The 24539-nt window shown below is 39.8% G+C and overlaps 1 protein-coding gene across 1 annotated transcript in view; it reads left to right on the plus strand.

The window, feature by feature from the left end:
- The window catches only part of LOC122809783 (receptor-interacting serine/threonine-protein kinase 2-like), a 298126-nt gene that overhangs the window by 193990 nt on the left and 79597 nt on the right, over window positions 1-24539 (plus strand). The window contains exons 8-9 of the mRNA XM_044081525.1: window positions 2650-2735; window positions 8938-9006. Coding sequence (XP_043937460.1) covers window positions 2650-2735; window positions 8938-9006 — 155 coding nt within the window. The remainder of the gene's footprint in view (window positions 1-2649; window positions 2736-8937; window positions 9007-24539) is intronic.

The following is a 24539-nucleotide window of genomic DNA, read 5'->3' on the forward strand; positions in this document are numbered from 1 at the left end:
AGTCAACAAATACTGCTCCAGTTAGTTTGCCTTTTTTTGTGGTTTGGTAGATGAAATAGTAAAGAGGGCAGTAGAAGTTCTGTAACCTGGTAACAAGCGATACGAAATGTTAATTAGGGTATGACTGCATTTAATGAAAGTTAATACCTGTAGTTTTTAAGTATTTTGCTTTGACACATAGTATGCCTATAGAGCTGAAATGTTAGGGAGCTGTTGGGTTTGTGTTTTGGAAAAGGGCAAATAATTACAGTTTTTTTCATTCATGATGAGCCCAGTTTTTATTTTAAGGTTATGAATAAAGGCTTTTTTGAGAGAAAAAAGGCAGCTTTTTTAAGCATTTTTTGGTGCAAAGAACTATCTGAGTTTGCAGGGCTGTAGAGAGGTTTGTGAGTTGTTTATGTTCTAAGTTGACATTGATATTCTTCTTCTTCTTCTTTTGGCTTTTCCCGGTTAGGAGTTGCCACAGCGGATCACCTGTCCGCTCATGATTGGCAGTGAACTTTTACGGTGTCGAGTTGCCAGCCCAGCTCCCAACCTTCCACGGAAGGCACACACATGCACGTAATGACACCTAGGGCCAATTTAGAGTATACAATCCACTTACAGCATGTCTTTGGGATGTGGGAGGAAACCCATGTGACCACAGGGAGGACATGCAGACTCCACACAGAAGGCACCTCAGCCGAGGATTGAACCGAAGAACCTCATGCTGTCAGACAGCAACGATAACTGCTGCACCACCGTGGCCACCCCTAAGTTGACATTGATATTAAAGAATGGAAATTTGTTCTGAGAATTGGGGTCAGGGGAGACTAGTAATTAAGAGTCGGGAAGGAATCGGGGTAGTGGAGGGGATATGTGCTGTTACATACTCTCTGTGGTTATGTTGTGTGTAAAAGAGCTGTAGCTAGTATTGGTTGTTATGAACCTTTGAAATATTTAAGATTCTGCGAGAAGAGTGTAGGGAGGTTTGAATATTGCAGTTGTCTTTTTTTTTCTTTAGGTAGAAGAATGGATACATTTTGCTGTTTTAATTAAAATTCTCGTATTTAAATACGTTGTAGTAGCGGTGGTTTTACATATTGTAGTAGCCTTTCTTGTGAGACTAGATGACTGATGCAGTTCTTGTTTTTTTACATTTTTTCATCTTCAGAAGGTTGACATGTTGAATACTGACTTCCTAGACGGAATTCAGTGTAGCAGAACTGGCCTGTGACTCTTCCATCCTATCCTTGTCAGGTAGTCCTTCATACAGCTCAGTCTTGGTCTTGAACATGGGTCACTAGAGATACAGACAATGCCTTGCCTCTGTGACAGCATGCCTGCATCTCATGCGGGTATTTTTAATGTGAGCATATGTTCCTTAACCCCAGGTGTTACTTAGTGTAAAGAATGGACACATCTCGTGTGCCTTCCTCCAGCTAAAATTAGGAAATGCAGCTACTTCCTGTCATGTTAAAACATTAGAATACTCAGCTGAAAACTGTACATAAATTTGCTAGTATTCCTTCCCATATGGGTACTACTTGGTGACATTCACTTTTTTAATGCACTTTGTTATATTTGACAGCATTATTGAAGCAGTTAACCAATGCCAGTGTTTGTAACCTTGGTTGTGACTGATTTCAGATGGAATGAAACAGCTATGTAATTCCACTAATCTTGAACTCAGCCATTAAAAAGTATTGTCTTCAAATACGGAAAAAATCAGTGAGCTCAAATATGATTATTAATAAATGCTGCTATCATTAAGTGCACATGATAGGCATAACAAAAGCTTTCCTCAGAACAGAGTAAACATAAGGCCTTGACTTGATTTACTGCTATCTGAAAACAACAGACACTATTTATAATCAGTGATGGCTACAACAGTTTTTAAAGAAGTATTTTTGTGAGTATTGTTTCAACTCCACTCCAATCTAATTGCTATATTTAACAACTCTTGAGAAGAAGAAGTCACAGTAGGATGGAGGAGTGCATGTGATAGAAGTCACCCTGAGCAGATCATAAGAACCATGGACTGAACCATGCTGTCTGACTACATTGCAGGATCTTAAATGTCTAAGTCCTATTAATTGTAGATTAGTGTGCAAGCTATACATTTAACTTTCACTTATTAACTTACTTCAGTCCCTTACACTAATGGCACATTTACAAAGGAAGTTATTTATGCCTTCTCCTCTTTTATACTAGAGCTATACATATTTTACACTTGGCACACTCAAAATATTTTAGTTGATTAACAATGCTACAGAATGGCCTACAATTTTTTTCATGCACAGATATGTCAATTCGGTATGGGAGCAGTCAGCAGAAGATGATTTGATCACATAGACAGATATGCCATACAAGTGTCGCTGTCCTTACATGTGATCATTACATACTAAATTCCTGCAGGGAATCATCTGTTCACACAACAGTTGATGATGATGTATAAAAGTTTACACTCCCCAGCTTTGCTCAATAATTTTGCTAGTGTGCATATAACAGACTGGTGACACCATTCTAAATAGTAAGGCCAGACATATTGTGGCTGATTTCCATTATAGACCGATAGTAATTTCAGTACAAGGTTAGAGGGTACAGAACAGTAGCAATGTTGTAGAAAATTCATGCAACCAAACTCTTGTCTCTCTCTTCCTTCCTCAGAATGCATAGTGGTACTCCAAAGTGTTCATGACACATTCAGCCTGGAGGACATGCAAAGTGCTGTTCGAGCTGTAACCCAAGCAAAGGTAGGTGTCTATCTCATACTATGTATTCCAAAAATTGGGAGGACCTTGTTCTATTTATAGCTTTAAAATGTGCTGTTTGTATCACCTTATCCTGATAAACCCTGTGCTTAAATTGACCTGTAAGTATGTCTCTTTATCAAAGTCTGCTGGGGAGATTTTAGGGTCAGTTGTTCATTTTGAACAGTTTTTGTTATATTCCAAATATCATGGTAGTCATCTTTGGCACATTCATTTTTAAGTCATTAGATTTAACCCAACCCTACATCTTAAGAAAACATTTTGCAAGTCTTTGTGAAGAGCTGAGAAAGTTTGACCTGTTCCATTAACAACAATGTCATCAGTGTATAACATAAGTAGAATTTTGGAGCAAGTATAGTTGATAAAGAGTGAAATCAAAACTTACCTTTGTAAAGATCCTTGAGAAAAAAACAAACAGTAAAAGTTCCTTCTTCTGTGATAAGTTGACCTGATTCAACTGCAAAGATTCTTTTAATTAAATAGGTTTTTAAAGCATGCCATAGTGTTTTGCCAAATCTATAGGAATTTGTACTTGTCTAATAGCTGCTGGTTGTTAAGATTTTTCAAAGTCTTTGCTTAAGTCAATAAAAATGTTTCCTGTTTGCTATCCATTTCCTTTCCACATTACTTGCATGCATACCTCTCAACCTCTTAGCACTAGAAATCTGGACAAACATAAAATAATTGGTGGGGGGGGGGACAAAGGCCCAAAATGGGAACATATTTTAAATATTGCTCTTATAAACTTAGAAAGCTGCTAGAATAAGAGGTTTTATGTTAGCATGCATTTTCTGAAAGATATGAAGTCTGAAACTCAAATGCCTGTCATTATTTAGTGACATCAATACTTAGTGATTTGCCTGAAAACCACATATTTTATGAGGAACAAACCAAAAATATCAGGCAAAAATATGGACATTCTGCGAAAATCTGGACAACTGAGAGACATGCTTACATGTACTAACTCAGTTATCACTCTTAACTTTGAAAAAAAAAGTAAAAATGCACTTTAAAGGGCATATTTCTATTCCATTTCAGAGTAAGACTGATCATGGCTACAGCAGTAGTAAAGGCATATCCACTCAAACCAAACACATCTTTGAGGAACCCCCCCCCCACCCTTGAACAACTCTCAACTAAAAAGAGTAAATTCAGGCAAACTTTGACTGCATAACTGAATGCAAACTGAAGGCTTACATGAGCAAACCTCTCTCTGGATGAATTAAAAAAATGTATTCTTTGAGCTGACTATAACTTAAACTGGACTTGTGCATAACAGTAACAACTCCAATCCTGTATTGCTTCCTTTAATCTTTCACAAATGGTTTCTGAATTTACCAAGCCCAATGTATAAACTGGCATTAACTCTACTTTAAATATATAGTTCAAACTAATATTCCTAACTCACGCAAAGAATGTATAACAGTACTCCATTCTACTGGTGACAAGTACCCTCTATTTTCTGTCTGGTCACCTAACACTAAACTTGCCTCCAACCTTCATTAAAGGCCAAATTTAAATCCACCTAGGCTTTAAGATTTGTAATTCACTAGGTGCAACAAACCACACCCTTTATACAACATAAAAGAGAACAACAGTACACTACAGTAATTCAGGGATACTATAATACCGATTCAGAACTCTCACTGCCCATTGTAGGTTCACAGGTACTTACTAGGCTATTGATCGTTGAGGATGATCTTTAGCAGTCTAGCCAAGTATTTCCACCCAGTTTCTAGCCTTAGTGCATACATTGATAAAAATGTGGTAGAGTGGGGTGAAATTTATTTGCTAGTAGACTGGCTATGTCTTCAGGCTTAGAGTATGTGATACTGTTTATTAACTCAGTGCAATTTTGAAAATTATTTTCTGACACAGTTAAAAGAGTTTTGTGTTTCTTTTTTGCCTGGTAGTTATTTTATTTAATATCTATTAGGTAAAAATAATATCTGGCTTTGTTTGATTTAATCAGGGTCCGAAGTCCACTGTTAGCTTTAGTAAGAGCATTTTTGGCATTTGCAGAATTATAATTGTTTTACTTGCAATGGGCTTTTTTCCTTTTATTATAGAACCTGTATTAGTGTTCCACCATAAGGGTTTATTTTAAAATTGGCATTGTACTTATTTCAGAGGGGGACAGATGCTTCTGTACAGTTATTTACATGTTCACAAAATTTAGCATTGAAGGATTGTAACTGGGACGTCAGTGTGGAAGGGGAAGTTGAATTTTGCAAGGTCAATACTCTGCCTTAACAGATTTGCTTTTGGATAATCTCTGAATTACTGAGTTATTGGAGGATACTTCCAGCTTCAGTCTTATAGTGAATATTACAGATTTATGGTCTGATTTTAATAGGGGGGAGATGTTACAACTGGAGGGGAACAGAGCCATTCCATACTGATAAGAATCAAGTCTAAGATTTTGTCACCCCCTCATTAGGTTACAGACTAGCTGGTCCAGTAAGTATGTATTTATGAAGTCTAGAAATCTCTGGGCATACATTTTTGGGAGTGTATACATTTTTCAGATGATTGAATTCCACAAAAAGAATGGTGTTTGGCTGAATGATTAGGGCTTCCTTATTAGAAAGGTAGGAGTCATGGGCCAGAAGGTCACAGACGGTCATAGAGGGGGGGCCCTATAGATGGCTAAACATGATATGGGTTTTTATTAATGGTAAGCCATTCATGTTAGAGCTCCAGGTCATTATTCTGCCTAGTGAGTTTGGAAGTATAAGTCTGTTGTATGACTATAGTGCTTTCATCTAGTCTAGTGGGTCTGAATGTGTGGTAGGTGTTGAAACCTTACACTGATGGGGTGCTCTCAATATTCTTGAGTCGGGTCTTTGTGATGATTCATCAGTCAATGCTTTCTAAGGTAAGAGGTGCATGTAGGGAGTATAGTTTTCTGTTTAGACATGTGTTGCTTTGGCCAGTAATACCTTCATGTTTTCTAAAATAAAATATTTATTTATTTATTTATTTATTTATTTATTTTGCTATTTGGAAGATTTTGTAGACTGGCATTTCCTTAAAAAAGACATTATGGGGGTAGATAAGCTTTTTGCCTGTATACAAATGCCTTGGGTGGACAGAGGCAGGCCATCTATAACAAGGCAGTTAGGACTGTCTACTGTGTCCTCCCAGACAGATATATGTATTGTATCACCGCAGAATGACCACAAAGCTAAACCAATTGCTATTCAATCATGTTTTTTCATAATGTGGCATCATCCAAGGTGAAGGCAAACTTCTGCTCAGGGATAGATTCATAACTGCCTCAGACACAAATTCTGGGACTTCTATCATGCTTCTGTTCATACAGTCTAGGGAGGTATACCTCAGTCATTTACTCCCGCATGGACTATGACCGAGTCATATGTGTAGTTGTGGTGCAAGGACTTGAGTGCATGCATTATGTGTGGAATCCTGGATCCAGATAGGCAGCTGAGTGTGACCCTTTCCTTGCTCAGCCTGATGAGTGATGTATCAATGTGTCTCACAATGGAATCTCCTATGACTGGGATTTTGGATTGTGTGAAGGTTTGACTTACGGGCTTATGAGTTGAGACACTGAGAGTTACAGGTGTATGATCCATGATGGGTGCTGCCTGAGTACAGTGTTCTTGAATTGGCTGTAGGTACTTATATATGCATCTAGGAGGCATTTGAGGTTGTGGAAGATTGCATTTAAGAGCCTCAGTTTATGTGGGTTTGTATGTCTGGCCTGTACAGTTTATGGTGGGTGCAGTGTGGTATTGTGTGTTGATTACAACCAATATGTGAGAGTCTTGCTTGCACTGGTAATGTATAACTACATCTCTCACACACTGTTTTAATTTGTTTAAGAATTAGGTGGTTCTCAGTATACATGAGACAACTGCTATGTTGTCCCAGGAAGTCCATTTCCACCAGGTAGCTACAGAGGTAGTAGGAAAGTGTGTACCCATAGTTCCAGATACTAATTGTGTGATCTACACAGGTGGATATAGGAGGGCTTTACAAATGACTTGCTTGGATGGTACATGGGTAAAGACTACAATCTAGGTCTAAACTCATGGGGCAATGGTCGTCTACATGCAGACCAGCTACTCATCACACAACTAAGTACTGAAGAAAATTCAGAGGTTGGTTTTATAGGGACATTTGAAATTCTAAATACTGTGTCTCTAAAAGGCACTGCCAACCACCAATGTGCAATGCCAGAGAAAACCAATAAACAAAGAAAAGTAGCCCTAGGCCAATCACAACAACACCTTATTTAAAAAATACCCCTTTTATTCTTATATCATTCCCCCACATATACAGTCTTCCTGTCTACACTGGTAAAAATACGTTTTGGAAATCAGTGACTGTCTTATTGTCATCAAAACATCTGACAGTACTAACCATGAACGTTTCTCACCAATTGCTAAGTTTCACCCTTCAGGAGAGAATAAAACATGAATATGGATAGCTACTAATCACATATTTAAAACCAGTCTACTCTGCCCAGATTAGCACAGTTTTATGCAGGAATATAGTATCCTAAATGCACTATATTGCACTGCTAAATTCATATACTCCAGTAAGGATAAAAGCCTCCTTACTGGTGCTACATTTGTTTTCCTATTAAATACATTTGACTTAGTTAATAGAAGGCTCAGTGCTAGTTCCTGGCTGCTGCCATTAATCTTATACTTTATGCAGGTGAGATACGTATATTCAGGGCAATCTAAAGTTACTACTGAGATTCAAACACTAATGCAGAAGTGATTTCAGTAAAGTAATAAGATAACAATTGTGGTGTGGCAAGGAGAATTTAATAGCCAGAGGTTTATGTGCTGTCTCAGTTTTACATGAGAGAGCCTTGGATTAATTGTTGTAAGGATTCAAGGCAAAGAGAAAGGTAACTATATGTCTACCCTTCTAGTAGCAGTAGTTTTTAGTAGTAGCTGTAGATTTGTAGTTTGTTCTATCAGGTTGTATTTTTTGATCTTTCAGTGTTTATTGAAGCAATTCAGTTTGCTGTACAACATACATTTATAATTTAGTCTCTTGAATTTTAGTGCCCGCCTCATACAGAATGTTTTCAATGTTGCACAACCACAGGTTGTTTACGCTCCAAATGTTGGAGAAGAGATGATTGTATGCAGTCTGTATTTTAGTGAGAACTGTGTATCAGTTATAAGGAAACTAAAATCATTCTTAATGACGGTCTTTTCCTTTCCATTCTTCTGAGGAGGGTTCTGTCAATCACTTATAGTTAATTTCCCACTAGGAGCTTCCAGCTGCTTTTCTTGTAGGTTTGACAGTTTCCTAGAATATGGTGCACAATTTGTTTTCTGAATATTATTTTAGTTGAATAATCATAAAACCCAGAGGTGTAAACCTTGGCTCTAGATGTTTGTCACTGTTGAAGAGACACCCAGACCCCACATGCAAAAATGGGAAATGGGGTTGTGATGGATTTATTGCAATGGGGGAGAATGTTAAGTTTTAATCTGAATATTGGCAATCATTAAAGTAATCCAGTGAAGTCATGTTATATACTCCTGTGAATGCATGCTATATTTCTTGATAAGGCATTGATATAGACACTCCATCTGTCCATCCTTAACCCCTTTTCCCATTTTTTACATGGGGTCGGGGTGTCACTTCCACAGTGACAATCATCTTGAGCCAAGGTTTACACCGCCGGATGGCTAGCCCTGCCACGGTAGTTCATTCGCACCACTCAATCACGTACACACTCTCATCTACGGCCAATTTAGAGTGTCCAATCCACCTACTGTATGATATAGCCACTCTCCCTTGATAAAGCTTTCTTACCTTAAATACTGACTTTGGTCTGCTGCTCCTTCGAAGTTCAGATGTAACGCATTCCTTTCCTGGAATACTTTTTCTGCTCACTTCATGCAATGTACAATTGATTGGTCCTAATTACCAGTATTTTCCATTGCACTGTATTTGCTCACTGCCTTGTTTTCTTAATCAAGTCATTTTTCATGGCTTGTAGATAAGAAGGGCTATTCATCTGACTTGATAGGTGTCACTTAAATACCATGTGACTGCATGTCTGTCATTGCTTTAAGATTCTGCCTTGAAATTTTATTGCTGTCAGCTTGCAGGGAAATCTCACACAAAGCTAATGCTACTACTATTGTCAATCATTTTAAATAAACTAATTATCCTTCTTTTGCAGGAGAGAGCAACAGAGGCCAACAAAGGTCTAAGCACAGAGGCACTACACATTGACATTAAAAACTTGGAGGTAAGACATGCATGTGTACACATCTGCTAACAATGATGATGGTGATGAAGTGGTTCTACAGCATGTGAATAATAAATAAATGCTAATAGCATCAGACATTTTAAATTGCTACTAACATGTTAAAAAATCTCTTATCAATATAGATAAATTAAAAAATGTATACAAAATTAATCACTCGTATGTTTCATTCCTAAGGATGCACTGTAGTAGCTAATTGAGTCAGGAAGTACAGATATAATATAAAACTATTCCTCGTTTGTACGAGAAGCTTTGGTTCAAACTCAAACATTACATTTTTTATTTAATGACTTCAGAATGGTGTTTATTTATTTTTATTTATTAAACAGGTAAGCCCACTAGACACAATTGCCCCTTTTCAAGGGTGACCAGGAGCACTGTTGTTTAAATGACTTGCTCAGAGCCAATCAGTTTGCAAGTGGCATTTGAGGGAGTTAAACCTTGGACTACATAATGAAACTTGTTCGCAATTTGCAACCTAACCCTCCAACTTAAAAACTGCTAGACAGATAAACCTATTTAACAGGTCCTGTTGTCAAAACTGACTTGCTTTTGAAAAAAGGAAGGAGGCAATACAGAAACGTTAGTGCAACAGTAAAATCAGTGGGTTACAAGAGGAATATATGAGTAAAAGAACAGGACACAGTTTGAAAAACAAGGTAGATAACTCAGGAAAAGTTTAAAGAAATATTGGGTAGCAGAGAATTCAAGTATCCATCCTCCAGAAGCAGGGTAGTGGAGTTGAACAAACAATAAGGGAATTCAAAAATGTGTAAGATTGATGCAAGGCAATATTTTATAAGGGGTGTGTCAGTACAAGCATGTCTCCAAATCTAATTACTTCTCTTTTTTTTCCTCTTAGTAAGAGGATATAATATAAGGGCTTTACTCTGTCTTGCTCATACCCACTTTTGTGTTTAGTATAATTTTTTTTTTATTTAGTTTAACTTTTAATATAATATCTATAGTTTATAATTTTAATACTATAATTTTCTTTCAACCAATGCTACCTCTGTACTGTTATTATATGTCTTTGTTATACATTGTAAACTTTGTCACTGTTCATGCTTGGAACTTTTCTTCCCGGGCCTCTACTGAAAATGGACATATATCCAGTTAGACTAGCCCGGTCAACAAATATAAAATAAAATAAATAATAAGTGACTGGTGAAGTAGGATGTTTATATTATACAGTAGATAGGAGAAATTGGAAGACTATAAGGGCAAAACAATCCTTATCTGTTACCATAGGTTTCTGTGACAGTAGCATTTATAAATAGAAATCCACCACAAATTTTCAGCTGTCCACATTTACTGTAAAGTTTCTAGTGTTGTTAATACACTAGGTTTCTTTTTAGGTATAAGGAAAACAGTAGGCATTTTTTTTTAAATAGGGTGGGTGTTTCCTCCTTTCAGTTTTTTCCAACAGTTGTATTACACTGGGGAGCCTGTCCCTCTACCTGTCCATCCTATATCTGTGGAATTTTATTCATGTTTTGATGCAACATTCTCTGGTTTTCCATTAAGGGACTGACAGAAGTAAGAGCAAAACTTTTAGCTCAGGCTAGAAAGCAATTTTTTCCTACCATCGCTTATGGTTTGCTCAACATCAGTATAGTAGGATCTGGAAACTGCATTTTCCTTAAAACATGTAACAGTATTCTAACATGCCTGTGTTTAGGAAATACTGTTTTTTAAATATAATTATATAATTGGGTTTCTTTCTTACAACCAGCATCTACCTATTGGACAATGACAAAGATAAACTCTCTGAGTGTAATTTTCCCCCTGGATTATATCTTTATGCATTATGCAGTGGGATAAAACCATGGTTATGGTCCAGCTGGACAACATTTGCTTAACAGTCTACATATTACAGGAGCCATACAGGAGTGAATATCCAATGTCAGCTGACCCATTCTTGGGGGAAAGGGGAGGAATACCATTTGGGGGGGACACCCAGAAACTGCAGCTCCATATGCACTGAGAGGCCAGGGGAGCATGAGCCCAATCCGTGGGTGCCTGAACTGTAGCGAAGCAGTGCACATGTGCAGAAGCATGCACCCACATTGTGGTCAGCATAATAGGTCATTAACACATGTATACTGACCAAAGGGGGAATGGTTGGAGAAACATGCCAAAAAAAGTTTGAACCACTCAAGAATGATGGCCTTTTCTTCACCATCTCTCATTTCCCACTGTCAAGTATACAAATACCAGGGCACCATTGAGGCATTTTCCCAGTGAACAATAGGGAGACAATGCAGGGTGATATGGGGTGCTGAGACTAACCAGAAGAAGAAAATGAACTGTCCATCAAATGAAGTGGTCTGATGGTAAAGCTGGAAAGGAGTCAAAAAAGGGAGCATAAAAAAGGAATTTCTCTATCTGTTGGTCAGATCCAGAAACAGCATTACAGCACAAAGGTGGATTTTGCTGATGCTCTGGGAAATGTTGAATCAAAAAGTAGCATTCAAAATGGAGCTTCATATGATATACTCATAAGTAATTAATCAGGCAGTTCATTCAGGCATATTATGCTGCAGAGTAGTTTAGTGCAACAGTCCCACTCCAAGCTATTTTTTTGCCACAGGCAGCCTGACAGTGCAAAGGCATCAGGCAGAAGAATAGTGAGGTGTGCAACTTAGTACATGGCTGAAACAGTTTTAGGACTGTCAAATAAAGGTAAATACCTGGCTGCTGCAGCTGAAGTAGCTGTAGATACACACTACATTCATAAAAGTCTGTGGAGATCATGTAAAGCCTTATACAGTACTCAGCTTTTGTAGACAACATGATTGCATATCCAACTGAAATAAATGGAAAACAGGACAGACTTAAAAACAAAAAAACAGCAATAAAGAGGATAAATGGAATATATGGAGGCCTATACCCTGAGACACATCATTTACATCAATCACATCACATACATTTGCAACTGTAATATTAAGGAAGTAAATTTCACTACTCATCATGAACTCATTCTCCTATCTTTTTTTTTTCTTATTTCTGAGCTAAGCAGCAAATGACTAAGGGATTTTTTCCTGTGTGATTTCTATCCCTGTACCTGCTAACCATTAAGCCGCACACACACACACCCAGTCAAACACATCCCATCCATTACTTACCAGGAGTTTCATCCAGCCTAAGTATAAGTTGTCTGGAGGAAGCTGTCATTCAGGCAGCCATGAGGGTGAAGCACCTTGCTGGCATCAGAGTGAAGATTTTTTTTTTTGGATGGCTTAATCCTATCCCATCCCAGAATAGATGTGTGAACTGCAGCGCATTAGAGACCCACAATGTCTTCTTCCTGCAAGTGCATCCTTCTGCACACTCATGCTGAAGGATACTACCAGCACTGCCCTTCCTCTGAGGGATTGTGCAAGTACACAGCCAACTCCTACCCACCATTTCCCATGGAATGGACACGCCCATCCTATCTTGCCAAAGTCATCAGTGCCAAGGCTTCTAATCAAAACTGTATCACCTGGGACATCATCTGCTCTTTATCCCTCTATGCAACCAGAGCTGGGCTTTTTGACCATTAGATCTGTTGCTGCTGCTGTAATCTCATCATGCAGCTGCTGTAATCTCATCATGCAGCTGCTGTAATCTCATTATGTTGCTGATGTAATCTCATTATGCAGCTGCTGTAATCTCATTATGTTACTGCTGTAATCTCATTATGTTGCTGCTGTAATCTCATTATGTTGCTGCTGTAATCTCATTATGCAGCTGCTGTAATCTCATTATGTTGCTGCTGTAATCTCATTATGCAGCTGCTGTAATCTCATTATGCAGCTGCTGTAATCTCATTATGTTGCTGCTGTAATCTCATTATGCAGCTGCTGTAATCTCATTATGTTGCTGCTGTAATCTCATTATGCAGCTGCTGTAATCTCATTATGTTGCTGCTGTAATCTCATTATGCAGCTGCTGTAATCTCATTATGTTACTGCTGTAATCTCATTATGTTGCCGCTGTAATCTCATTATGCAGCTGCTGTAATCTCATTATGTTGCTGCTGTAATCTCATTATGCAGCTGCTGTAATCTCATTATGTTGCTGCTGTAATCTCATTATGCAGCTGCTGTAATCTCATTATGTTGCTGCTGTATTCTCATTATGCAGCTGCTGTAATCTCATTATGTTGTTGCTATAATCTCATTATGCCATCACAAGCATTAGTGTTTTCCCCCTAAACTTACTAGTTCTCCTGTGCATTTCCTGCAAATGCCTAAGGGGTGGGTATGCCATGTTTTTATAAAAAGGTGAAGTTACTAGCTTCCATGGGTGACACACCCACAACCTGCCATGCCCCTGTTGTTCAGGAATCTGGTCTCCATAGAAAGATTATTGTTTGGATGCTCATCACAGGGGCATGCATTCCCCCACCACCCCCATCCCTAGAAGAGGTGAGCAAGTAAGCCCTATATTTACTCTCTCTGCCTTAGTGCCTGGGCTAATAAATGGACCCTGATTATATGAGTTATGGTCATGGCTCCACTCTTCTAGGCTATGGAGCCTGATTCCATGATCTTACAGTGTCCAGATCCCCTCTTACAAACACACACACACACACAGACACAACCATATTATATATATATATATATATATATATATATATATATATATATATATACTGAAAATATGGAGTGTGTAATGTCAACAGCAGTCTAGTCGACTGCATATGGTCATCTAGGCAGTTAATCGACAGGTGTGCGAGATTGACAGTCCCCAGATGGAGGAATATTCCCTTTCCCTGGGGACTGTGTGATCTTCATGCTAGTGTACATAATTAGCAAGAGGTGTAGGGGAGCCCCCCCTTGCAAAAAATAATGTTTTACTTTTTTTAATTAATAGTTGCATGTGCTGAGGCTGTTTCTTGTCGCATGCATAGTGAACATACTTGCAAATCTCTTAGCAAGAAAAATCTAGAGAAAGCCTAAAATGATGCAGGGAGAAAGATACAAAAATAGGGAAAGATTTTAAATATTGCTCTTCAAAATTTAGAAAACTGTTAGAATAACAGATTTCGAGCTGGCATGCAGAGTTGAGAGGTATGGTAGTGAAGTGTCAACCTACATGTTTTTGTGTTTTTTGTTTTTTTTTTTTTTTTTTGGTAAATCATATAGTTTTTTTCATTCTTTAATATACTGTCCTGCCACAGCTTATGTTTATTCTGAAGCAACATGTTGTACCTGAGCACAAATGCAAGGCAACATAAAAATTACTAAACAGTAATGTGATGAGGAGGAAAAAAATAGTTGAGGAAGTTTGTTGCTACAATGTGGAAGTACTGCTACCTGCTTAATGTGTGTTATCATGTATCATGCGACAATAAACTAAGCCTCCCCCAAAACTAAGAAAGCACTTACGCAGTTCAATAAGCATCCCACAATCAACACCTAGGCATAAGAAATTTCTGACTCTGTGACTATTTGAAAAGACAGCTACCCATGGAAATTACCACATTGATAATACACACCTAAAAGTAGACCCAGTGGTAAGGGATCTGAGAACGCATGTTGACCGTTATCTGACCTTTGACCATCATATGTCTACCAGGGTGAGAAAATCATTCTATGTTGGACAACTTATAAGTAATGCCATGCCATCCAGGTCCAAGGAGGTCACTGTTCTGTTGTACTCAGCTCTCATCAGATCAGTCATTGCTTACAACGCACCCTTTGCCACAGGGGGGAGGGTAGGATTGAGTAGCTGATATCAGCTCACCCATCCCGGGGAAGCGAGGCAGCCTAGACTCACTGCAAACAGTGTTATGAGATTGGTGAGTTCTATGCTGTATAAACAGTGTGCCACTTAGTCAAGAGGTTGCACATGTATGGAAGCACACATACACCTCCCAAAGGCAGTGATTTCAGAACTCACAAGTCTGCCATGGGGTGGCAGGAGTTAGGGTACACTCACCAGCAGCAGTATGATACTGCACCAGCATCCCCAGTTTTCTCACTGGCTTTAAATATGGGTCAGGTCAAGGCTGGGGTGAAGCTAAGGCTAGTCCAGTAGACCCAGTGAATGGAAGAGGAGCCAGTGGCAACTAACGGTTCAGCTGTGGTGAGAAGAAAAAAGGAAATAAATATATAAGTAATCTCCAGGGGAGGTTCCACACTCTCAAATAAGTAAAAAGAAATTCTTAATGATTCCAATCTCACAAGATGAACTCTACAAAGCCAAAAAAACAAGAGCCAGCTAAAACTCCTGGGTGAGACAGGAGCTTTGCTAGCTTCTACAAAACATTTGTCTCCATACTAAATAATTTTTTTCTGAAATGTAATTTCATCTAAACCAGTCTGAAAAATACTAATTCACAAAGCAAATTCTGCCACTTAATGGAAAGAGAATGAAGACCTAATCTCTGTTGTCATGATTTATGTAAAAGTTTTAGCTACCATATATTGTGCAAATGTTTAACAATAATAGCAGACAAGTTTGCCCTACCAGCATAGTGTTACATCTAGCAAGCTAACTTCTGATAACCGGTTTGCTATCATTATGTCGACGTGCATTTGCACGGCTATGAAGTATTCGAACATCAGATGTTCGAATACTTCATATTACGGCAGGTGACATGAGTGAAGGTTTGCATTGCGAATGAACTGTGCATTCACAATTCTAACTTTCGGTCATGGGAGGGGATCGCGGTACAGTGCGGTTAGGGAAATGCATCCCTTTCCTCACTGTAGTGCGATCTCGGAGTTGGAATATTAAGTTAGGGGGTGTGGGGCACAGCCCCCCACAGGGGGGGTGCAGGGGGGCACAGCCCCCCTGCATAACTGTGTGTTCGGTTAGGTAGGTAGGTGATTATGGGAAGGGTGGGCGTGCTGTGTATCGCCGTAAATGTCGCAAGCGACATTTTCGACAATACACCCTTGTTTTCGAGTTTACTATTATTCGAAAATGTTCATTTTCGATACATAAATTCGAAAATAAAGACATTATTTATTTTTACTTTCGAATTTATGATAGTAAACCCTGATAACCATGCCACTCAAGAAACGGTTCTGTCCCTGCTCCCCATACTAAAGGGGATAATGTCCTGCTAGTCCATGTTGTCTGTAAGGCTTCTGAAAGGGGTATGTACCCCTTTCTTCTCATGATTCTAGATGCTCTTTTGGAAATTTTACAGCTATAAATTAATGGACCATATCTGAAATAATGTATTTACATGTACCAGACAGTGATTCCCCTGTCCTCATAGTTTTTCAGTGCTTCCCTTAGGATCTTTTTTCACACAAATGATTGCAAATTAATACCTAAACATATTGTTTTTGCAGGCTACAAACCCTCAGTATCTCCCACACATCCTTACTTATATACATATATAATGTGTCCCACTTTAAGTGCAACACCTGTGGGTCCGGTCCAAAGGTATATGCTCCCTGCAAGAAGGCATGACATGATGGTGTGAGATTGTCATGGTTATTTCTGTGTAGCTAAACATAGAAAGTATGTGTGTGAACATTCATACATATAGGATCCCAGTAGAGCAGATATACATCATGCTTGTTGGCCAATAGGGGGAACGGAAGCATCAGAATGACTGCCGGATAACAGCCCAGAATGCCTAACTCTTGACACGTGTGCCTGATATTCTCATATGCTGAAAACCAAGGTAGAATACACATGCCTTTGGAGATAGCTAGCCCCTTTATGAGACGGGATATATCATGTGGTCAAAAAAAGCAAATAAAAAAGTTCCAGACATGATACTCTTAGATGAGTCAGTTTCATTTTGTGAAGTTCTAGTAACAGTTTGCCATTCCACACTAGACTTCCACTGGACCACTTTTTGAGCCAAAGTTCTTCCCTTGTTTTGAAAAGTAAAAGGTGTTAACCCTAAAGGCTTACTGTACACCATCAGTCATATGCACAAATTAACAAGAGCACTGAAATAGTTATAAAACTTCCTTATAATTCCAGGAAAAAGGTCATAGAATGTGGAATAGAAAGGGAATACGTGATAACGAAAGTACAGTTGCGTAAGTTCTACTTGCCTGTAACAGTAGATGTTCAAATTCCTGACTTTCTCAATGGCATTTTGGGTTAACTGCCAAGGTAACCCAGTACTGGCCAGCTTTTAAAAGCTCAGACCCCCCCCCCTTTCCTGTGACAGATGATTGGCTGAGCATATCCTGAGAGGGAAGTCTTCAGCTGTGACATGAAATGAGCATTCAGGCTTTTTCACTTCCACAAAGAAGGACAGTAAAGTACCTGAATTAAAAAAAAAAATCTAGCATGAGTAAATTCTCAGCCAGTCACAGTAAAATATAAAATCAAATCCAACAACAACGGAATCAAACAGGTTGAAACCTTCCTCAGCTGTACACAATCTGGGGGATGGTGTGTTTTTGCTGCCACAAAGACGGTGAGAAATTCTAGCATCTACTGTTACAGGTAAGAAGTACTTATGCAGCTTGTACTGTGCTCATCATTAACACTGCCTCAGTGGCATTCTGCCTAGATTTCCAAAGCTTACCCCTACCTGGGAGGTGGGAGGACAAGGATCCAGAAGTCCATAGAGAATAATCCTAGCAACGCTTGCTCTGGACCTTGAAAAGGAATCCAGTTTTGAGTGCTTTGTGAAGGTATGAACTGACGACCAGGTTTGCCACCCCCACCCTGCAAAAAGAAGTTTAAAGGAGAAGAGTGATTTTCAAAATTCACTCTTCTTCTGTGTTTTCAGTCTTTTTTTCAGCTTGTCAGCACTCTGCATTTGGAGTGCCAACATTTCAATATGGAGCCATGTACCATTCACCCCTGATGCTGTGAGAGCAGATCCAGTCTGTGAGGAATCTTGTGGTAATTACCCTTGGCCAATTCCATTAAAAGGGAGGACCAACTTTAGCCCAAAAGTGGGTTACCACAGTGATCTTTGGTAGTTCTTTCTGAATCTTTAGAAGTACCTTGGTGATCATTGCAAGGAAATGCATACAGGAACATTTCTGACCATAGTAATGCTAGATTGTCTTGTCTTCCACGTGTGGCTGCAAGGATGTTTTGAACAGAATTTTTTCAGTTGTCTGTTTTGAAAGGGGGCAAACATATCTACTTGAAGTGCTCCCTACATCTGGATCAAGTCCTGGAAGACCTCTACATGGAGCTTCCACTCATGAGGGTCTTCCAGGATCAGCTTAGTCTTTCTGCCACTGTGTTTTGCTCTGATGGAATATATGAGGCCTGAAGAGTCAGAAAATGTTGTTCAGCGAGCTCCCAGGCCATCATTCCAAACTGGCAAAGACAGTATGACCTTGTACCCCCTTGCTTGTTCAGGTACCACATTATGGTAGTGTTGTCTGTGACCACTAGGAGAGGAACCAGAGTCCATAAGTTGTGAAGAACTTTTTAAGGCATGAATCACTACCAACATCTCTTTTATGTTTATGTGCTTTGTCATGTCCTGAGGACCCCAGAAGCCTTACACTTGAACTCCCATGGACACTGCTCCCCATATAAAATCTGAAGAGTCCTGCTGACCAGATTGGACTGGGGTCTGAAGAGATAAAGGATTCCTGGATTTAGAGACAGTTGTTCCCAACACCAACACAGTTCCTGTTTCACAAATCCCAGAACCAGTACCTGGAAATCTAAGGGATGAAGGTGCTGGATCCAACAATTTTTTAAGTATCATGGACTTTTTCTCATGTATAGTCTGGTTAGTGGTATTATGAGGATCACTGATGTCATGAGGCCTAGAATTTTAAGGAGCTCTCTTGCTGACGATACATCTAGTAGAGAGAAATCCAAGACTATGCCCTGATAAGTCAGAACTTTGTCTTCTGGCAGGATGGTCATCCATTTTACTGTGCCTTTCAAACACCCCAAGAAAACAATTTGTTAAAAGAGTGTGAGGAAGGACATTTGAAGGTTCAATTTGAAGCCCATTTGGGAAAGGAGGGATGCAATCTTGTCTAAGGACTCCAAGCACCTGGATACAGAATCAGCATAAGTCAACAAGCTGTGAAAATAAGTTAAAATGTGGATGCCTACGGTTTTGCAATGTGCAACCACTGGGGCCAGGAACTTTGGAAACACATGATATGTAGTAGATAACCCAAAGGGTAATGCATTTCCTGAAACTGGGAGCAATAGGGATATGGTGATCAGTGTACCTGAGTTCTGAAGTCTCCATGAAACAGTGGTCTGGAAGTAATGCTAGGACTGAATGTAAGGTGAGCATTTTGAATTTGTGAATGTTTACACAGATGTTCAGAAAGGACAAATCTAGGATGGGTCTCCAGGAGTGCTCCTTTTTTGGTACCAAAAAGATTCTGGAGTAAAGTCGTTTACCTTTGTGTATCCTAGGCACTGATTCTATGAACCCTGCTTCTGCCATGTGACTGGATTAAACAGTTTTATCTGGTCTGGTGGGTGAGGGGAATTCCCCTGGAAGGGGGAGGATTTTATATCCACTGCCAAGTGTATCCTCTCTGAATTATTCTCAGAGCACATTTGTCTGAGACTACTTGTGGCCAGGCTGCAGGACTGAGAGACAAGCCTGGGGGGAGAAGAAAGAAAAGGAAGGGCAGGAGGGAAGGTAGGAATGCTCTGTGACTCAGCATAGTCATTCCTTTGCATGGGGTTGATTCATTTTCAGAAAGGAACCCCTCTTGTTTGGTTTTAAAAAATTATCCTCCTGTCATTTCCTTTTGGATCCCTGACTTTTGTTTGCCTGGGATTTCCATTTGTTCGGATTCTTGAAGGAAGACGCCTTGTTTGGCAAGAATATGGGTACATGAAACATCTCAGATACCACATGCATTAATCTGCCACTACCAACCCACAGTTTGAGAATCTGTGTAACAAAGAACCCAAACACCAGTTCAGAACTTAAAGGTGCATCAAAAATTTCAGCTTTTAAATCATTAAAGAAGCTCTGATTACCTAAGCAAATGTACCATCTTAATACAACAGAAGAAACAGCATTCCTTGAGACTGTATCTGCGTATTCAAGTTTACCGCTTAGTGCATGTTTTTAAATCTCAGGCAAATTAGAAACAGTTTTATTCCAGTTATTTATTTCTTTATTTTATATTTATTTACTGGGGTAGTCTGACTGGTTGGTAACCCATTTTCAGTGCAGGCCCAGGGGGAAAAGCCCCAAGTTCCATACAATTCATAGCATGTTCAGAATACAGACATTTAAATTCATAATTATAGCAAAACATAGAAAAACATAGGAGAAAGCAGTCATAGATTACAATACTATAAGTTGAACACTCAAAGGAAAATTCACACTAGGTACATAGCATAAGAGCAATACAATTATAGGGTTACCACCTATCCTACTTTGCAAGGGACAGTCCCTCTTTGGGCAGTTGTGTCCTGCAAAGAAATCGAAAAAATGGCACAAATGTCCTGAGATTTTAGGGCAAACATATTTCCTATATTTATGTAATAGTTGCATAAAAGTTATTCTGTATCTGAAACACCTAAATGTTATAAGAAACAGAATAATCGACTAAAATGCTACAAGAATAAGCTTTTATTTAGGCGAAAATTGAAGTTCTGTCCTTTGTACTGGCGGTGGGTATGTTTTGCCCTGCAAATCTGATGTTTGTACCAAAAATGTCCCACTTTGGGCATTTGAAAATATCACAACCCTATGTAATTATAAGCACAGAACTTGCATTATGAATTTCATTCCTATAAGACTTTTGCTGTGTAAGTAAGGGTGTATCAAAGTCATCCAAAACTGTATGCACACTGTAAATTAAATTTCCAGATACAGTCTTGATAATTTAACACTCTAAAGGTTAGATTACTAGAAAAAGACATCCTTTTACCCTGAAGATCTAACCATTTTCCCACTTTATCAGGGGGCATTGGATTAGGTAAATCCAAGGACTATTTATCTGAGCAGGCAGCTGTGGAGACCGCAGCTGGGTCAATAGTCAAATGAGAAAAAGACCTGTCATATCCAAGGAGATCCTGTATTCTCTCTGAGCCTTTTTATAGGTTGGTAGTGGGCTATCTGCCCGAAGGCATATATATTAGCCCAGCCACGTTGTGCGGTATTCACCACCCCTTTAGTAGTTCCCTAGACCCTTGTACTAGCAGCTAGTACCCTTGGCCCCTATCTAGTAGTGCTGTTGGTGTGATCCCCGGTGTGAACTTTCTGTTACCCATCCACTCATCAAGGTTCCTCTTGAAGAGTGATAGTGAGGGGCTCTGTCTTATGTAGATCGGGAACCTGTTCCATAGTAAGGGAAGTCTCTGCGAAGGGAATCTATCCCTCCAGCATGTTCTATTCATTGTTGTGTTGAGGTTTATATCCCTAGAGCGTGTATCTCGAGTAGATTTGGTTTTGCTAAGATGGAGCATGTTCAACAATTCTGGGTTGGACATGGCTCTGTACGTTAGACAGAGATCGCCTCTGTGAAAGCAGTATGCAACAGAGAACAGTCTTAGCTTTTTCAATCATGCTGCATAGGGCAACTGTTTGAGGCCAGTAAGCCTCTTGGTTAGGTACCTTTGTGGTCTCTGCAGCTGCTGGAGATGTCTAGCCAGGTACATTCCAATTGGTGCATTGTACTCAATAATGGGTCTGATGAGGGAAGAGTAGAGGGGCACCATTAAATCCTTAGATCTTGATGCGAACCCTTTCGTGATCAGATGGGTCACATAGAAGGATTTTCTAACCACTTTGGCAACATGGTTATCAAAGGAAAGCTGACTATCTACTTGGGTCCCTAGATCCCTTATTTCTTCTTCAGATTTCAGGGGATTACCTCCTATGTTGTAGTTTGCGGGTACTCTTTTTTTTCCAAAGGGGATTACTACGCATTTTTTTGCATTTAGCTTGAGACCATGGCTTTGACACCATGCATCAGTCTCATTTAGGCCCTTCTGGAGGATCTTCATGTCAGCCGGAGACTCTATTATAGCACCCAGTTTGCAGTCGTCTGCAAACTTAGTCAGCCACAGCCCTTCCGTGCTTGCCTGTACTTCTGAGAAGTATATGCCAATCAGGAGGGGCCCCAGGACAGAGCCCTGAGGCACACCACTTGTTACTGGACTGGATTCGGACATAGATCCCGCTACTCTTACTTTATGGGATCTGTCTGAGAGCCAGTTTTCTATCCATCTTGTGACGTAAGGGTTTATGCCCAGGCTGGTGAGCTTATCAATAATACCTGAATGAGGAATGGTGTCATATGCTTTAGCAAGGTCAAGGTAAGCCGTGTGTACCTCCTTTCCCTTATCTATAGCCTGAGTAACTGTCTCAAAGAAATCCACCAGGTTCAGGAGGCATGATCTGCCCTTGACAAAGCTGAACTGTGTGGGGTCCAGCGACTGGAGGTTCCCAATCTCTCCATTTATGAGTTCCATAATGATTCAATCCATAGCCTTACAGATCAGACTGGTCAGGCTTATTGGTCGGTAGTTCCCAGGGTCAGTTGTGGCCCCACCCTTGTGTAGTGGGACCACCATTGCCGTGCGCCATTCTATGGGCACATATCCTGTGGAGAGGCTGAGACTGAACAGGGTATTAAGATGCGGGGTTAATTCCTTTTGGAGCTCGCGTATGACACCACCTGGGACACCATCTGGTCCCATGGAGGCAGTGTTTTTAGCTTTAGATAGAGACTTGTTAACCAACGTATCAGTAATAATTGGACTTACACAATCCCCTAGAATGGTAATAGGCCCTGTAGGTGGTGGGGGATTTTCACTGAACCTGTCAGCCAAGATGTTGGCAATGTCAGAAGGGTCAGTGTATTTTGTTCCATTTTGTACTAGCTCAGAACAGACCTGAGTGTTGCCATTTAAGTTTTTGACATAGCCATAGAAGGCCTTATGGTTATCCTTGGCATCCTTGGCAACTTTCTTTTCAAAATTAGCTTTAGTTGACTTGATGAGGGCCCTCAATTTCTTACTAATGCTGATCAGGGATGATTTTTCTACTTGAGGTTTGGCCTTTTTTTGTATAAGTCTCCTCCTTTTATTGTAAAGTTTGCTTATGGCCGGGGTCCACCAGACTGGTTTCTTCTTGCTTGAGGAAGGAGTCTTGGTTTTATTTGGGATAGTATGGTCCATGCAATCCTGAAGATGCATATAGAGTGCCTTGGTGTAGGATTCCGCATCCTGGATATCATTATCCTTCTGCAAGGGAATAGTGAAGCTTTCCATTTCTGACGCAAGTAGTTTGAAGTTTGCTTTGAAAGGTTTTTGACTATGGTTTCTTTGATTGGGGGAGGTGAAGGAGTGAGGATGTCCAGGGTTATCAGTTTGTGGTCGGATCTGACCAAGGAGGGGGTGATAACGGGTGTGGTACAATGGGCACCCATATTTGTGATGATTAAATCCAATATGTTGTCCCCTCTAGTGGGGGAACATACTAGTTGTTCAAGGGCATTTGAATTTATAAATTCTATGAATCGCTGAGCATAGGAGTTGGAACATTGCTAGTTCGCCCAGTCTATACCCGGGTAGTTGAAATCACCCAAGATTATGGTGTTGGGTAGAACCTTTATATTTTCCAATGTCTCAAGGAATGCAGAGTGAGCATCTTGGGATATGTTGGGCGATCTATAACCGGCTACAACTTGAAATGTGGTTTTGCCTGCTGAAAGTTGCACATGGATGATCTCTGGGGCATCATGCTGCGCTACTAACCTGGAGATATGGGTATCCTTGATGAATATGGATACACCTCCGCCCTTTGTACTGCGATCCCGTAACTGAGGCCGGAAGGTATGATATGAATTGTAACCTGGCAGTGCTGGGGTGCTCTCTTATGGACTGCTGGAATAGATACTGGTGTCCCGTAGGCAACTGTATAAACAAGATTACTAGAAAGAGACATCCTTTTACTCTGAAGATCTAACCCATTTTCGGTCTTTATTAGAGGGCATTGGATTAGATGAATCCAAGGACTATTTATCTGAGCAGGCAGCTGTGGAGACTCTAGCTGGGTCAGTAGTCAAATAAGAAAAAATGACCTGTTATATCTGCAGAGACTCTATATTTTCCCTAAGCCTTTTTATGGACTGCTGGAATAAATAATGGTGCCCTGTAGACAACTCTGTAAACATCTTCCAAGGATAGCCAGAAAACTGGGCAGCTCATCTTCTGTAAGGTCATATACCCTGCCTAGCTCTGGAGTAGTTCCTGAAGCAAAAAACATTGCTAAATCTAGCAATCATCTGGTCAAAAAGTAAACACTTTGTTGGACTTAAGCTCAGGTTCACTTTCTGAAGAATCAGATTGACTAGGAAGTCAGCATTGTCCTCATCAGATCCCTTATCATTCTCTAAAACAACAGAAAGGTCTCTAGCCAAAGTAGCACTAGAGCCATGTATGAGAACACAACCAAAATAAATAGCTCTCTGCAGAACACTCTTCGCTAAAGAAACTACATCAAACTTATATACAGCTATAGCCTATTATCAGCCGTACGATGAAGCTTATGTTTCTTTTTCTTGTGAACTTCACTACTAAGTAAAATATCTGGGGACTAAGTATTATGTGTGGCATAGTTCCCTTACTCC

This window comes from Protopterus annectens, chromosome 8.part0 (genome assembly GCF_019279795.1).
Source record: "Protopterus annectens isolate FY-2018-M chromosome 8.part0, PAN1.0, whole genome shotgun sequence".
Lineage (NCBI taxonomy): Eukaryota > Metazoa > Chordata > Ceratodontiformes > Protopteridae > Protopterus > Protopterus annectens.